Genomic DNA, 15,816 nt, shown 5'->3' with positions numbered 1-15,816 from the left:
GATACAATTACCACCTAACTGGGTTGGTCAAGTTGCTTCATTGAGACTGTTATCTTTGTTTATTTCATTGAATGGTAACATTAGGAATGATGGTCTGCCTGGCAATAGTTGTTTTGCTTGCCACCCCTTTTCTCTTTTTTTAAACAACTACCCTTGTGGAGTGATTTGGGGTAGTTGAAACTAAGTAGCCCTGGGTTGAAGAGTTCTTGTACTGACCATATGATCTTGTTTCTCAAGGTTGTCTCTACTTTTGGTTATTGAGAAAGCACCTGGCTGCCATTTCCTTTCTGAGAACTGCTGAGCTCAGAGGGAAGGAAGTAGGAGATGCTTCTGCTGACTTCTGTGCTGTGGGGGAAGGGAAGGTTGGGCCACTCCTCTGAGCTCCAGCCTCTGATCTTGTGGGGCTTGGTTTTATAAGTGTCTAGTTCCACTTTATAAAATGACCATATAATTAGTCTGAGCAGTCCTACCTAATCCCCTTCTGGGGGGAAAATGACTGAGGGTTTAGAGAGTGGCTTTCTTTGCCCAAACTCTTGGCCACAACTCTGCTCAATATTTTTGATTGATTTCCTGTCTATTGTTAATTCTCTGAATACATCTTCAAAGCTTTACAAAAAAATGGTCTGATTTAAAAATTGCTTCTGTGAGAATGCTTTTTTGCCTGTGTTAAAGAATATATGGCTGAGGGCAATCCAATTGAAGTATCAAGTCTCTTCCAATAACCATGGTAGAATCAGATCTTTAAATTGTGGAAAGCGCATCTGAATTAGGAGTCTTTGGGAACCCTGAGGTCAGTTGGATGCTGGTTCTGCCATTAACTGGCATGTTTCATCATTTGTTTTATTTGGTGTTGAAATCAAGTTATTTTGCACTACATTCCAGCATTACATCACTGTCTTTGACACTTGGGGCCTTTTTGTCCATGGAATGGAAGCATTTGCTTTCTTAAGAATGTCTTGACTCTCCTGGTAATGTTGTGATTATTTTTGAAAGTCTTTTCTCTGGCTGTTAATATATCTATGCCCCCTGTTTGCAGATGTTTGGGAAGTGGTGGTTGATCTAAAAATATTTGGAAAGAATTGGGGAATAATTAAGGCTTCTGACATGCAAATTCTCTGACATACTTCCCAACATTTCTGTTACCATCACCAATAATTAACTAGTTGATTCTTTAAAGTCCTCCACATATGCCTTGCTGCTATTTTATTTCTTCAGTTTGTTCTTGACTCTTTAAATTCCAGGATTACAATTCCAGTCTAAAAATTATTTTTATAGCTGGAGGGCTCTGTGGCCAAGTTGCTTAGATTTAAAACCCAGTGTGGCCTCTGGTGAACGTCATAATCTGTAAAATGTGGATTAAAAATAGCACTCACCAAAAACTAAACCCAGTGCCGTAGAGTCCATTCCGACTCATAGCGACCCTATAGGACAGCGTAGAACCGCCTCATATAGTTTCCAAGGAATGCCTCGCAGATTCAAACTGCCAACCCTTTGGTTAGCAGCCCTAGCACTTAACCAGTACCCCACCAGGGTTTCCACTCACCAAATACCCAAAACCAACCCAGTGCCGTCTCGTCGATTCTGACTCATAGCGACCCTATAAAAAATACCCCACCAGGGTTTCCACTCACCAAATACCCAAAACCAACCCAGTGCTGTCTCGTCGATTCCGACTCATAGCGATCCTATTGGACTCACCAAACAGAGTCAATAAAAGATTTAAGTGGTCACAGCTTAAACTAGTATTGTTTTTCTTTTAAAAATATAAAATTGGCAAGGGGCAAACATTCATTATCTACCAAGTGCTAGGCACTAGTTGGACAATTTACTTATGATCCCATTTAATCCCCTGTGCATTGCGCATCATTTCACTTTTCAGATGATTATATTATGGCTGAAAAGCTCAAGCAACTGCCCTAAAGGTCATACAGCTAGTAAATAGTTCGAGCCCAAGTTTGTCTCTAAAGCCCGGGTTCTTTTCACTACAAGATGCAAAGAAAGCTTTATTCATTTTTTTTTAGTTTGTTTGTTTTCCCTCCCACCCCGTTACATGATTACTTCCTATGGGATGTATAAAAAAAAAGCACAAAAAAAGCAAAATGGAGAAGGGGTGTAACTCGAGAAAGAAAGCAAAATGAGGAAGCGGTGTAACTTGAGACGGGAAGTGTAAAGAACAGTGAGAAGCTTAACTACTTGTGTATCTCCTTTGTCTTAGAGTGAAAAGCGGAAGACCAGGTCCCTGTTGGAGTCCGGCTTGCTCAACGAGTGGTTGGGTGACCTTCAGGAAACTGACTCACTTTCCTGGATCTTAATTTAATATGCCTAAAATAAGGCCGTTGAACTTATCTCCAAGTTCCCTTCGGGTCCTGAAATTCCAGACTTGTAGCCAAGGATCCCTTCACCACCCGTTATTCCTTCGTCCCGGACCAGCCAACCTGGCCAGAACCCTCTTCTTATTCAACTGCACACCTTTTAACGTACCCACTGGATCCTAAGCCCAGCAATCGTTCCCCGTGACCTCTGAACTAAAGGGCAGGGAACGAAACCTGATCTCTGCGGGGAAAAGGTAGGAAACCTTGAACGTAGACAGGCAATACTCTGAGCCTGCAGAGGAGAGCCAAGGAAGGGCAAAGCGGAGGCTGCGCAGCGTCTCCGGAAGGGGGCTGGGGGCGGGGCGAGCGGAGCGGGGCAGGGCCGAGAGCGGATTGGCAGGCTGAGGGGGCGGGGCCTGCGCTAACAGCCCAGAGACGAGCGAGAGAGCCTGCGCGGACGTCCCCGGGCAATTCCCACTCGCTCGCTTCCCCAACCCGAGCACGGGGGGCGGGGCGGAGGGCGTGCCGATGCTCCGTGACGTCACAAGAGGCGGGGCGGCCCTGGGGTGCAGCCGGCGCGCGAGCGCATTCGGCAATCGCTGTTTGGGGTGCTGGGAGCGCGGTCGTATCTGCTCTGCTCCTGGCCCGCAGTTACAGCCTGCCTTTTCCCGGAGCCGGGATAGAGTGGGCGCGCGCCCGTGTGTGTGTGTGAACTCAGGGCAGAGGCGTTCCCTCGCTGCCTTTTTTTCTTCCTTTTATCCAAAGAAGGGGCAGTCGCACGCTTTCCTTCCTCCTGTCCAGTTGGGAGAGGGGTTGGTGTGCGGAGTGGTTCGTCTTTTTTTCTTTTAAACTTGCGAGCTTTTTTTTTTTTCTTTAGGCTCAGTGTCGCCTGGGCTGGTTTCCCCGGTCCCTGACCAACCGCTTTCTGCCCCTTCTCGCCACCCCGCCCAAGGTCTCCCCTCCGCCCTCAACCCCGGCCCGGGGGAGGTGGGGTGGGGTGGGAAGCCTCGTTCGGCTCCCTGCTCACCCGCGTCTCCGCTGCCGTAGCCGCACCTGCCTCAGTATGAACGGGGTCAACGACCCGCCTCTTTTTATAAAAGATATTAAGCCCGGACTGAAAAACTTAAATGTCGTCTTTATTGTCCTGGAGATAGGTAAGTGGGTCCCGCGGCCCGCCCCGCCGCCCCAGTGCTCTCCCGAACCGAGAGGAGGGCGCCGTCCCGGAGAGCCGGGGCCGCCTCCCTTCTGCCCCGCGTCGTTCTCCGTTCCCCCGCGCACGTGGCCCCCAGGGCCCCCGACCGGGCTTAGGTCCCACCTGGGCTGACACCGGCCTTGGGCCGGTTCCTCTCCCCTCCTTCTAGATTCATTAAAATCCTCTAGGAGGAGTTAGAGAGCCTTTCTGGAAGTCTTCGTTACCTAATACATTCCCTCCTCTTGATTTTTACCTTCTTACAGGACGCGTGACCAAAACCAAAGACGGCCATGAAGTGAGATCATGCAAAGTAGCAGATAAAACGGGCAGCATCACCATTTCTGTGTGGGATGAGATCGGAGGTCTCATACAGCCAGGGGATATTATTCGGTTGACCAGAGGGTAGGTGTGCATTCAAGTGGGGGGAAGGTGCTTCCTAAATAAGCCTGCGGAATCGGGATCGACTGACTCCAGGGACCAATCGTTTCGGTGGTGGACTAGTCCAAGGAGTTTTAAGCCCCTTCTGTGTTAACTTCGAATGGTGAACAGCGTTTTTTCTTGTTAAAGCAGTCCATTTCCTCCCGCAGTACACACACACTTTACAAATTTAATATATTCTGGGAGTCATGGAGGCTTTTTAGTGAATTGGTATAGCTAATACTTTATCTTTTTTATAAATTCGGTATATTTTTAACTCAGCTATCACCCTTTCCCCACTTTTTAAGGACTTGAAATCTTGCCAACATTTTATTGTACATGTGTTACATAGACGATGTGGACATAAAACTGAAGTTGAGGGAATTTAGGAGTTTATTACGTCAGATACTTTGTACTCGATATAGAAGTTAAGAAAGTTTACGACACATGGAAGGCACATTCTAGAAAATGACTTTTGTGCCTTCTGATGTGAGTTTGGTGTTACACAAAACCAAACTTATAGAAAATGTCTGGCAGAAAGACATATCTCCAACCAGAAGAATCAGTTGGCAGATTGGTGGCTTTAAAAAATAATTCAGCACAGACTGCCTTAAAGAATTTACCAAATCTTTATCTTAGGGAGATAAAAGGCCAGAAGATGGTCTAAAAAACAGGATTTGGAAGATTTTGTTGATAAATAGAATTGTAATTGTTTATGGTTATAGATAGGAAAGGCGGGTAGCGATTGATGTTGGGATAATAAATAGTATCTCAGAGAAGTCGTGGAGCACCCTGAATGTGGGAACTTGGAGCCCTTTGATACCATCTTACAGGCCTTACAGCATCTTCAGGAAGTGATGTAGAGCGTCATCAAATAGGAAGTGAGAGTCAGGACTTAGATATTTTATTCTCGTACACTGACTCATTGTGACACTAATTGTTTCGTATGAATTTCCACTTCTTTAATTTATCCAAAAGAGGATTTCTAGCCAGAAGGGTGTGGTGAGGATCAACATAAAGTTTTTTGGCTCCCAAAGTATCTTTCATTCAGTGATTAAATGTATAAATTGCAAACAGCATCTCATATCAAATATTTTATATCCTATAGTCACAGAAATCAGATGTTTCCCATAGAAAAATTTTTAGGAAAAATTAAGTAGGTGTAGCATTTACAGGATTTTAAGGAGTATAATTTAAAGGAAACTTGAAAACTGAAGATGCCCTACTACTGATTTAGCTTTGTTGTGACCTTGAGAAATTATTACACCTCTTACCTTCAAATTCCTCTTCTGTAAAATAAGAATAATTATACTTTACTAAAATAACACACCCAGCTTGGAATCTGGCCCATCCGAAGGCCCTTAAATTCTGGTTGAAGCTAAAGAAGTAGCTTTTGAAGAAAGGCATACCTGAGCATTTTACTTCAGTACGGTGAAACGCTAATGGTCTCTCTCTGAAGCTACTCTTTGTATATGAGTGGTGTGTGACGTTTTTCATAAATGACCCTTATTAAGATGTTGAGAACTGTATAATGTGGAAATAGCAATTTTTTATTAACTATGTTAAAAGATTAACCATCACTACATTTGGTTAAACAATATTTGGTTAAAATTTATCATTCTTAAGTCATGAAGATACCATAGTAGTTGTATGAAGAACCATTGAAAACAAAACCTGGACTGATCTTACAATTTTCATTAACTTCCATTTTTTTCTTAGATTTGTGTCTAGGATTTTTGCTGAGAGTATAAACAATTGTTCCAGCCAAGTTAGTGCTAAAAATTGCAAATTTAAGAAGGCAGATAGGTAAAAAAAATTGTGACCTTTTTTTTTAGCACCTTGACCAAATTCTACCCAAGTCTTCAGCAGCTTGGGAACAATATGTCTTTTATGGAGGCCAAGGAAACTGTTGCCAGTATCTGACTAGACCAAGTGAGTGAGTGTAAAGGTGAGCACCGTAGTGTTGATTTTATATATTCTGTGGCCGGAGATATGAAGATAATGTCTACTTACATTTCTGCAATTAAAAGTTCTCTATTAAGTGACTAAAATTGAGAACTTTCTGGGGTATAATAACGCTTGCTTTGCAAAAAGGCACTTCAGTTATTTCCTAGGGTTGATCAGTTATAATTTAGATAATTACATCAAAATTGTCAATGGAATTTTTTTTTTTTTTACTAGTAGGTAGCAAGCTGGTCAGAATTAGGTTTATTATATTTAATTTATTATGATAGGCAGGGCTTGATACATACCTCTGCCTCAATATAACAACAAATATGGTATAAAGGATTGACTTGTTGTAAGTAGAAGGGAATGTACCTGTTTCTTAAAAAAACCGATCTCTCTTCATTCTAGGTATGCGTCCATGTGGAAAGGATGTCTGACACTTTATACTGGAAGGGGTGGTGAACTTCAAAAAATCGGGGAGTAAGTATTCAAGTGTTATTTTGTATAATTAAGTAAATAACAAATAACGTCTACAGGTTAACTGGTAGGTATAAACTATACATCATCTTTGGCTTTTTTTGACTGGTAAACTGAAGGCCTTTGGCAGCTTAACTGAAAAAATAACTTGGCGTGTTTGTCCGAGTTTATCAGCTATCAGTACTGTTTCCTGTGCTTGAGGGTATCAGTTCTAGCAGTAAGAAGCTGCACTTGAGACCAGCCCCAGTGGGGCTGTTTGCGTAGGCTTTAGGAACATACACCTTTCAAGGGTTGCAAGTGCTATTTAAATTAGGCTCCTCTGCTAGTGATTCACCATATAGGAAGCTAGGCCATGGGTTTCAGGTCATAAGTTTAAATTTTCATTTTTTTCTGTTTACAAGTAAATGCATACTTGTGTTAAAAGGACTTACAGCAATGAAAATTGAAGTCCTCTATTTATCCACAGTCTAGGTATGGTGCAGGCAGCCGCAATGCGAGCTTCCATACACTACTACCTGGTAATGATCTTCACCCTGACCTGGAGGAACCATCCTCTCTAGGGGTGTAAAGGTAATTAAGCCTCCATGCAAGCTTAGACATTTAGGTTGTACTCAAAGTGTGCTGTAGGCAATGAGCCAAATCATTTGTCCATGCTGTTTGGTTAATGCTCAGACATCGACTTAATGCCCATCAAATTTTGGAGGATATTTAAAGAGAGAGGAGCCACAAATGACACCAAAAAAAGGAAGACTCCACACTGAGGGGCAAGGTACTTTGTGTGGAAAACCTGATATTAACGAAAGGAAAAAAAAAAGCAATCTTGATAGTTTTTAAAGATAACAAGCTGGTAACACTTTGCTTCCTCTAGGAGGAAAATTAGGACTCAGGTATGCTTGTACTTAAAGCGTATCATTAGAGCAAGGCATCTTGAAAGGTCTTAGCAGCAGTATTACAGAAAGGTTCAGGCTCCTGTCCCAGCTTTGTATGGTGAGGTATTTATGAATGCTTATATGAAGAACCACTGCAGGCCATTCAATTCTTAATGACTGCTCTTTGTCAAGATCAGTCTAAGATTTATCAAAGCTGGTTCTAATTTCTTTTTTGGTGGTGAGCAGCTGAGAACATGCTATGTGTAATGTTAGTACACACCATTCAGTCAGCTTTTAAGAAAAACTGGGAATAACTGTTGGTTGGATAGCCAGCTATGTTAATTCATGGCTGCAGAATTCATTCTTAACTTTGAATGGTTATCTTTGCAGATTCACAGTGATTGGTCATAAGAGGGCCTGGATGAGAGTGTGTGGATGGATCAGTGCAAATCCATCACCACTGCTGGAAAAGCTACTCTGGAACCCTAAACGTGGCCTAAGCATCAACTTGTGTGGAAAACAGGACAAAGATGTGTTTCTGTGTCCTTGATCTTTGACATGGATTTTTTGCAGTTCAGGAGATGAATGAAAACACACAGTAGAATGTTTATTACGCATCATAGATGACCAAATGTTTGATGTTTTTATGGGAGATAAGCATTTAGGAAGTCTTTGTTGTATTTGAATAGAGTTAGTTAGCATGTTGCTTTTTAGGTAATTCATTTGGCACCTACATTCTTCATTCCTGTAAATTATATATGTTACATAAAGAAAGGGTCGATTATTTAATGTGTTCTTTATTTTCTTTTCAGATTTTGTATGGTGTATTCAGAAGTGCCAAATTTCAGTGAACCCAATCCAGATTATCGAGGACAGCAGAACAAAGGGGTAATTAATCCAAATGGATAGTTCATTTTTATGATTAGGCTAATTTTGACTGTGTATTTTAATTTTATGGCTAGGTTGTCAACCCTTATGATACCCATAGTATAATAAAGAGAATTTTAAAAAAGAATTTTTTTAAGGCATTTTGTATTTGTATATCTGTTTTGTGGTTTGTATACGTGCATATATATGTAGCTAAAGTATCATATAATAGACATACGTGCCATTGAGTACTTTGATGAGTGCGGAGTAATACCAGGAAACACATAGCATGTAATAGCACCTATGAAACATTTGGGAAACATTGCTGAATATTGATGGACTTAGACAAATGTTTTTAATTTAAAAAAATTAAATAAGAAGGGATATAATATGTGTTTTTTTTTTATGCTCATATGGTTAAATTAAATTTTTTTTTTTAGGTATACAGTGAACAGAAGAATAATTCCATGAATAGTAGTATGGGTACAGGTACATTTGGACCAGTGGGTAAGATTTTTTTTTTTTTTAATATCTATGATCAGGTATAAGAATGAAGAGGTGTATCTTATGAAAGATTTAGAGGAAAAAATTCGGGCATAAATTAGTACAAAATGAAAACTATTAATACTATCAATAAACACAGGATTTCCAAATAATGGCTTTTTCTAGAAAGCAGGTCCACTTTTAGTTTATTGAGCATATTCTATGTTTAAACATTTGGGTCAGGTTGTGGGAATACAGTGGTGAACACTGGCTAATAATGAAAAAGTTAAGTTTTGGTGATGTGTATGGAAAAGTCTCATACTTTTTCTTCCACTGATTTTTTTTTTTTAAATAAAATTTCTGTAACTACTGATTATTTGTTATAGATGCAGTATTTCTGATGGCATAGTTGTACAGAAAAGCTTTAGACTAATAGCTTGTCTTAAGTTTTCACATACTCTTTAAGAGTAGCTTTTGTCCCTCAAATGTCATATTAATGAACTTGCAGCCTTGTTACAGGTCTTCTGAAGTCTTCGTTCTTCAACCGAAGGAACATAACTTGTGATTGCATTCATTAGGGTGGCTCTGAGTTTTAGATGACCCGGTGGCTACATGTTTTGGCACAGCTATGCATCATCACATTGAGAAACTGCCATCATTTTGAAACAATATTAACCGTATTTGAGCCAGTTGCCAGTACTCATAACTATATTATCCTTGCTCTTTCTTTTTTCCTGTCTAGTGTAGGCAGTGGATGTCTAAGCTTTTTTTCTACTCTGTTAATTTTAATTTTGTTGCCCAAGTTGGTCTTTTTTCTTTTCCCTACTAGTGTAACATAAAAGTAATACATTTACTGCAATCATTATTTGGAAAACCTTGAACCTACATTGAGGTCCCCCCACAGAAGTTTAAAACTAAAGATGTTTGTTTTCCCAAATATTATTATTAATAGCATGTATTGGAACTTCAAATAGGTGTACTTCTATAAATTAGTAACTAAAAGATGATGAATTTCTATATTCTTTTTTAGGAAATGGTGTTCAGACTGGCCCTGACTCGAGGGGATATCAGTTTTCATATGCTGGTAGAAGTAATGGCCGAGGACCTATAAATCCACAGCTACCAGGAACAGCCGATAATCACACAGTTATGACCACAATAAGTAATGGCAGGGACCCTCGAAGAGCATTTAAAAGATGACCTATGCCAAATTACTCACATGTAGTTTTTAAAACTACATGTCCTACTTGAATACTTACTGCACTTTTATTTATTGTTAACTGTGAAAAGTGTGTCTCATATATTGGTTTCCTGTTACATTTTTGGCTTGTTAAGAGAAGTGGTTTGTTTTTATAGAAAAACTGTCAAGCTGCTCTAGTTTCCTATTAAAGCAGGAACACAATGAAAAGTAGAGGCATTCATTTTTAGAGCAAGCAGATCATTCAGTAGCCTCTAAAAAGTGTGCACCCATTCCGTGGGTGAGTTACTTCAGACATCAGCAGACATCAGCTTTATAGCCTCTATGAGTCTGTCTTCTGTATAAAGTTTGTAATATTTAAAATAAGACTTAGTAGGAGATGTTCTTTTATCTTAAATTCAGATGTTGCCAACCATAAAGCAATAATCACCAAAACAAAACTTGGTCAGTGCTCACTACAGTTTTTGAGTGTGACTGTGGGAGTGATTGACTACTTCTTTGAGTGACTGCCATTAAGATTTTCCAAGGGCTGAGTCATCCTAAATTTTTTCTTTTTTTTTTGGTAAAAAACAAACCAACCCCAGATTCTTTATCAAAATTATGGAATAGAATGTGATCTGTGGAAAGTAATTTTTAAAGGAAAGCTACATTTTATTTTGGGATAGAGCTCTTAACATTTGTTACCAACTTTGTGGAAATTTAAAACAGATGCTTTTAATATATATATATTTTGAAACTACCCTGTTAAATATGAAAGTATAATCTGAGGGAATTATGAAGTCATAATAAACATTGATCTAATTATTTTTAAAATGATGGTAGATAAACAGTGAAGGTGATTAAATTCATGAAGAAATATGCAGTCTTCAACAAAATTACAGGATCCTAGGTGCTTACAGGTACTCACCCTGGAGTAAGAACCTTAGGTACTTTATTTGAAAGGTTTTTTTTTTTTTTTTTTTTTGATGCGTGCATGTGTATGATGTATTGTCGAAGTTTCTGAAGACAGTTCATGTAGCCTTACTAGCAAAAGTTAAGAAATGGCTCTCTGAAAGAAGTCAGTACAGTTTTATTTAGAAATGTAATGGTGAAATTTATTCGTGCATCATAAATGGTACCCAGTTTGATCTTTTTCTGTAGGGTGAATTACTGGTAATTTTTTCTTCTGTTAAAATTTAACTCTTCTTGAATATTACCTCGAATAAAACTTGCATTAATGTTACCAGACCTATAATTTTTGCTCTATCCTTTAATGACTTAACGATGGAGAGCCAGTACATCTTGTCCCAATTGTATTCATGGCTCAGCTTGGCGATGACTTGGTTCTGCAGTTGTCACTTTAATCTTTTTCCACCTCAAATCACAGAATAAGTTGACCTTGTTTCCTGAAGACTTTATAGCATTCGAATATAGTGATTTATGCCAGATTCCTTGTTTGTTCTAATTCAGTGTATCTAAACAATATTTGAGTACACCCTATGCCTTAGGCTCTGTGCAGAGAATGTTAAAGGATAGATGAAGTAATCTCAAGGAGCTATAGTACTTTGGTAACTGGGGCTTACATGTTACAAAAGTTTTTTTTTTTTTTTAATGATTATTACAATTAATTTGGCTTTGTTCTGCTTTGTGCCCAATATTAAGACATTTCATATTTCAGATTGCCTCCAAAGACGTTATCTAAGGATTGGGACATCATTAAGATTACAGATATTTAGAATTTTAAAAAATACTGAAAATTAGTATGTAATTTCCTGCTTTTGTTTTACTTTGCTTTAAATCTAAGTAGGAAAAAAAAAAAAGTAGAAGTAGGAGCAAAAATACTGTAAGTTATTTGTGGGAGAATATAGCATCAGGGGTGAGTCTAAAAGAACTTTGGAGTTTGGGAAAATTAAAATGCTGTCAGGTGTGGATTCCTGGACTTCCAAACTTGGCGTCGTTATCTCGTCTGTGATGTTGGGCAAGCTGTTATACTTGAAACCTCTCTAAACCTTATGCTTCTCAACTATAAAACAAGTAAGTAATAGTACCCCTTTGTGAGTTGTTTAAAGATTGATTTCAGACACAATAAGCACTCAAATGTTTGTTGTCTAACCATGCTATTAATGCCTCGAGAATAGAAAAAAAAAGTAGGGTTAGGTGTGGAAGTGCTATCACCCTGAAATTTGACATGTTGGGGGATTAAGTAGAGAAAAGACCTAAGCTTTTACTTTGTCATTAAGTGATACTTGCTTTAATAATATAACCTTGTTCTGTGTTTGTTACAACTGATTAACAGATTTCTTTTTTCTTAAGGGAAGCCTCCAAAACCAAAGCAACAAGTGAGTTATAACCCGTAATGAATATTTGCCTTACCAGTCTACTTGGACAGAACTCATCAAGAAGTTAAGAGGAATAAAGTTTTCTCCCTTCCTCCTTCTGGTACTTTCGACCATCAACTGCAAAATAAGTTTACACAACACCTACTGGAAAGCAAAAACCATCTAGTATAATAATACACTAGGATTTCTCCCCATATTATTTCTACAAAACATTTCTGAAGTGATTGAAGTCTGATTACACCAGCTCGCCCCTCCGGCCTGGGAGGGTTTTGTGGGGAATTGCTACAGTTACAGAAACAAAGGTGGAATCCGTAAGGCCAGATGGCAATACGTAACAGTGATGCTGCAGTGTGCTTTCCCATAGGCATTTAAACATGCAGGTTTCATCCTATTACTCTTTTCTTAGTGCACCGTCTCTCTCTGCTTTGTCCCTGTAGTATTAGTAATTTTGTTTTAAATTTGAGGGCAGTTTAACTTGAGCATACCCCGAGTATAGTACTGATTGCTACTTGTGTTTTTATCATTTAACATTTTAAAAGAATTTATAGGTTGAGTAATGATACTGTGGGAATGATGCTAAAAAGATAAGAGGCTAGTAAAAAAATTAAAGCTTTAATTTATGATATGAGAAAATTTATAGGGAAGTGGTTTACTAGCCCTAAAGAGTTTTCTCAGAAGCTGCACATGGGGAGTGTTTTGTTAGTTTGAAGACACACTGGTAGCTGTTTTAAGTTTATATAGATTTGAAATTTCAGCTAGTTACTGAAATCCCTTTCCCTTTTCTAGTAGCGTTAACATAATGGCACTTTAACAATTTTAGGGTGCATGTGACTCTTAGATGCATTTCTTGAAAGGAGTGGAACAATTTTAGAGATAAATCTGAACATAGGAACATGAACATAGCAATATAGAACACTTTTCCCAAACTACAGCCTTCTTCAGTCTTAATACTTGGTATTACTTGCCTTTATTACTGCCCCCTCCTCCTTTTTTAAGTCTGCTCCTCCTCTCACTGTGTTTTATTCCTTACCTGGCGAGAGTCTGAGCATTTCTGGTAGAAAAAGATGGTCACATTCACTCTCTGGGGTGATATGAGACGAGTAAAGGCAGGTGTACTTGGCCATGGTGAAAATCTGTGTATTGAAAATCTGTTCCAGCCCATAATTAAACATTGGGGTAGTTAAATAGTCCCACATTTCTCAGAGTAGTTCTAATGATTAACAGGTATGCTTCTGAGGAAAGTGACCTTTGGAAAATATCACTGTCTTAAATGGTATTGTGTTAGGCCCTGTGGGAGAAGCTAAACATATTTACAGATGTATTCAATTTCCAGGTGCCTTGGAGTTTGTTTTATAGGGAATACACCAGAGTTTGGATTCAGATAACTGTAACCAAATTATTATGGGTTTCTTAGCTAAAAGTGTCTAATAAAGCTCAGATCCCCCATTGAAGAACACACTAGCTGACAAACCATTAATTTAGTATTTTTCCCCATGAAGAACATTAGACCCAAAGATGTTGAGAGCTTTTTACACCATGAGCTAACCAGTGTGATGCAAAGAAAATCAACATTTTAACAAGTTTGACTAGTAGACATTTAATTTCATCCTTTTGAAATGTCATATAGGTCATCCACAATTACATTGTGGCTCACTGTGTTTTGAGAACATGTCAACCCAAGGTTTGGATAATTAGTTATTGAACTAATAGAACACAGCCTCTTGAGAATTGTTGACGTAATCACGCTGCACACACCAGCACGCCGTACTCATTGCCTAACCTCCCTCACTTAAGGATTATTGGCATGTTTTTAAAAACCAATTCTGTATTTTACCTTTCCAATCAAAAATTTTATGACTACCCCATCGAAATTTTAAGCTCTGAACATAGAAGAGCTAGTTCAGTATCTTGGTCCATATATTTTTACTAAGATAATGGTTTATGAGCCGCCTACATGAGACTTCCCCGAGGACTCGTTAGAAGTACAGGTTACTCTGCTATACCAGAAGGAGACTCTTAAGGGTAGACCTGGGGTGTTTGTGCTTTAAATGCCCTGAAGATTACTGTCTCCTACCTTTGATATCTCACCTTATGCCCTAGTACATAGACATAACTTGAAATTATGTATGTATAAATGCATATACACAATTTGAAGTATTTCAGCTTTATGAACTCAGAATACATTGAAGTTATGGATTGTAAATCATGGAAAAAATTGTACTCCACAGGGTAGGCTTGATGGGTAAAGTAGGATAGTGCCAAGTAGAATAGAGGTTGAGGTATCAAGTATGTTCTCTGGGTGTGAGCACGGTAAATTTTGAATTAGATTCTATTAGCATTTAAACTACGTCACTGTTGAGATCAGATTATCTACAGTGGAGCCATGTGGCTTCATCTGAGACTATGTAGATAAAAAAATAAGCTTTTTCACCCTAAGATTCTGTTAAAAAATGGGAAATAGGTTTTATTATTGCTTTCAGACAAATATCTACAATATCTTCTACCTTGCTCCTTCCCCACCCCCAACATTTCTCAGTTCCCTAAATTATGAGGGTGGCCATACTGAAAAGTAGTGGGGTTGGTGACATCATAAACATTTCTGAGAATGCCAATGGGACCCACCCTTTGTCCTCTGCTTAACAGATCTCAACCCAATTCTGTACGAAGCAGCAGCTAAACAATATTTCCCACAAGTAATATACATAATCTGATTGCCATGTGGTTGTATGCTTTAGTTTTAAATATTTACAGCCTTAATAGGAGGCTGAGTAAGACCTCTGTCCTTAGTCACTGGAAAAACCAAAAAAAAAAAAAAAAAACCAAACCCAGTGCCGTCGAGTTGATTCTGGCTCATAGCTACCGTATAGGACAGAGTAGAACCGTCCCACAGAGTTTCCAAGGAGCACCTGGTGGATTTGAACTGCCGACCCTTTGGTTAGCAGCAGTAGCACTTAACCACTATGCCACCAGGGACTGTAGGTGAAAAAAATAACAGGGTAGTCAGCACAAGTGGTGCCATCTGCTGGCGGGTGACTATATTTCTGTAGTTTAGGAATCTGTCCTAGTTTAGTATGTGGAGAGAAAGCTCCGTTATTCCATTGGATAAGAGTTGTCTCTCAGTTTAAACCCCATAAGGGAGAATGTTAAGGGACAGTTGGGTCATTTAAGTCTACTTTATGAGCAAGGAACATCTGTGAGATCAAAAATAAATTTGCCTCAGTTAAGTTTATTGAACCCCAAACTGCCCCTAAAGCAGGTCTTGGAACCTGTTCGTTCAGGTTCGAACCCCTGCTGCAAATTTGCATTTCTAACAAGTTCCCAGACGAAGATGATGCTGCTGTGTAGGGATCAATTCCGAAAACCACCAGTGGAGCAGGGGTTCTCAAGATGTATATACCCAAGAGTCATCTGGGGATCTTGTTAAAATGTAGATTCTGATCCAGCATATCTTCTTGGGTGGAAACGCAAATTCTCAGCAGGAGTTCGAACCTGAACGAACTGGTTCGAAGCCCTGCCCTAAAGCTATGAAAATATGGGAAAGACGTTCTGAATGTTGTATTTATTACATTTGTCTAATTGTCGGTATTGCTGGTGGGAAGTGTAACTTAAAAATACTTTTTGGTGGGTGGCATTTTGATAAAAACAGTTGAATAGAGCACGAACCTGCCACTATGTATTTTTTTTTTACTTTTCCCAATGGTATTTTGTGAAATCCTGGCCAAATGGCTGCTGCTGT

The 15,816-nt window shown here is 39.1% G+C and overlaps 1 protein-coding gene across 5 annotated transcripts; it reads left to right on the top strand.

Moving 5' to 3' along the window:
- The first annotated feature begins 2,249 nt into the window (after positions 1–2,249).
- NABP1 (nucleic acid binding protein 1) lies at positions 2,250–14,904 on the top strand. Of its 5 annotated transcripts, XM_064286877.1 has the most exons (8): positions 2,250–2,566; positions 3,190–3,264; positions 3,360–3,466; positions 3,768–3,906; positions 6,277–6,348; positions 8,027–8,102; positions 8,522–8,588; positions 9,595–14,904. In XM_064286877.1, the coding sequence occupies exons 3-8, from the start codon at positions 3,376–3,378 to the stop codon at positions 9,762–9,764; spliced, it is 615 nt and encodes a 204-aa protein (XP_064142947.1). In that variant the 5' UTR covers positions 2,250–2,566; positions 3,190–3,264; positions 3,360–3,375; the 3' UTR covers positions 9,765–14,904. The 5 variants fall into 5 exon arrangements, 4 of the variants coding, with proteins under 4 accessions (XP_064142947.1, XP_064142946.1, XP_064142948.1 ...); XM_064286876.1 differs by having other exon boundaries at positions 2,253–2,566; positions 3,190–3,466; XR_010322262.1 differs by lacking the exon at positions 2,250–2,566 and having other exon boundaries at positions 2,904–3,466; positions 9,595–11,775; positions 12,055–14,904.
- The last annotated feature ends 912 nt before the right edge of the window (positions 14,905–15,816 follow it).

Source organism: Loxodonta africana, chromosome 6, assembly GCF_030014295.1.
Source record: "Loxodonta africana isolate mLoxAfr1 chromosome 6, mLoxAfr1.hap2, whole genome shotgun sequence".
Taxonomy (NCBI): Eukaryota; Metazoa; Chordata; class Mammalia; order Proboscidea; family Elephantidae; genus Loxodonta; species Loxodonta africana.
This window is presented reverse-complemented; position numbering and strand designations above follow the sequence as displayed.

Bases quoted from the DNA above. Each gene is read 5' to 3' on its own strand.
- NABP1 (XM_064286877.1), top strand. From the start codon at position 3,376: ATGAACGGGGTCAACGACCCGCCTCTTTTTATAAAAGATATTAAGCCC. The intron at 3,907-6,276 runs GTAGGTGTGCAT...TCTTCATTCTAG, and splicing joins ATTATTCGGTTGACCAGAGG to GTATGCGTCCATGTGGAAAG. The intron at 8,589-9,594 runs GTAAGATTTTTT...ATTCTTTTTTAG, and splicing joins AGGTACATTTGGACCAGTGG to GAAATGGTGTTCAGACTGGC.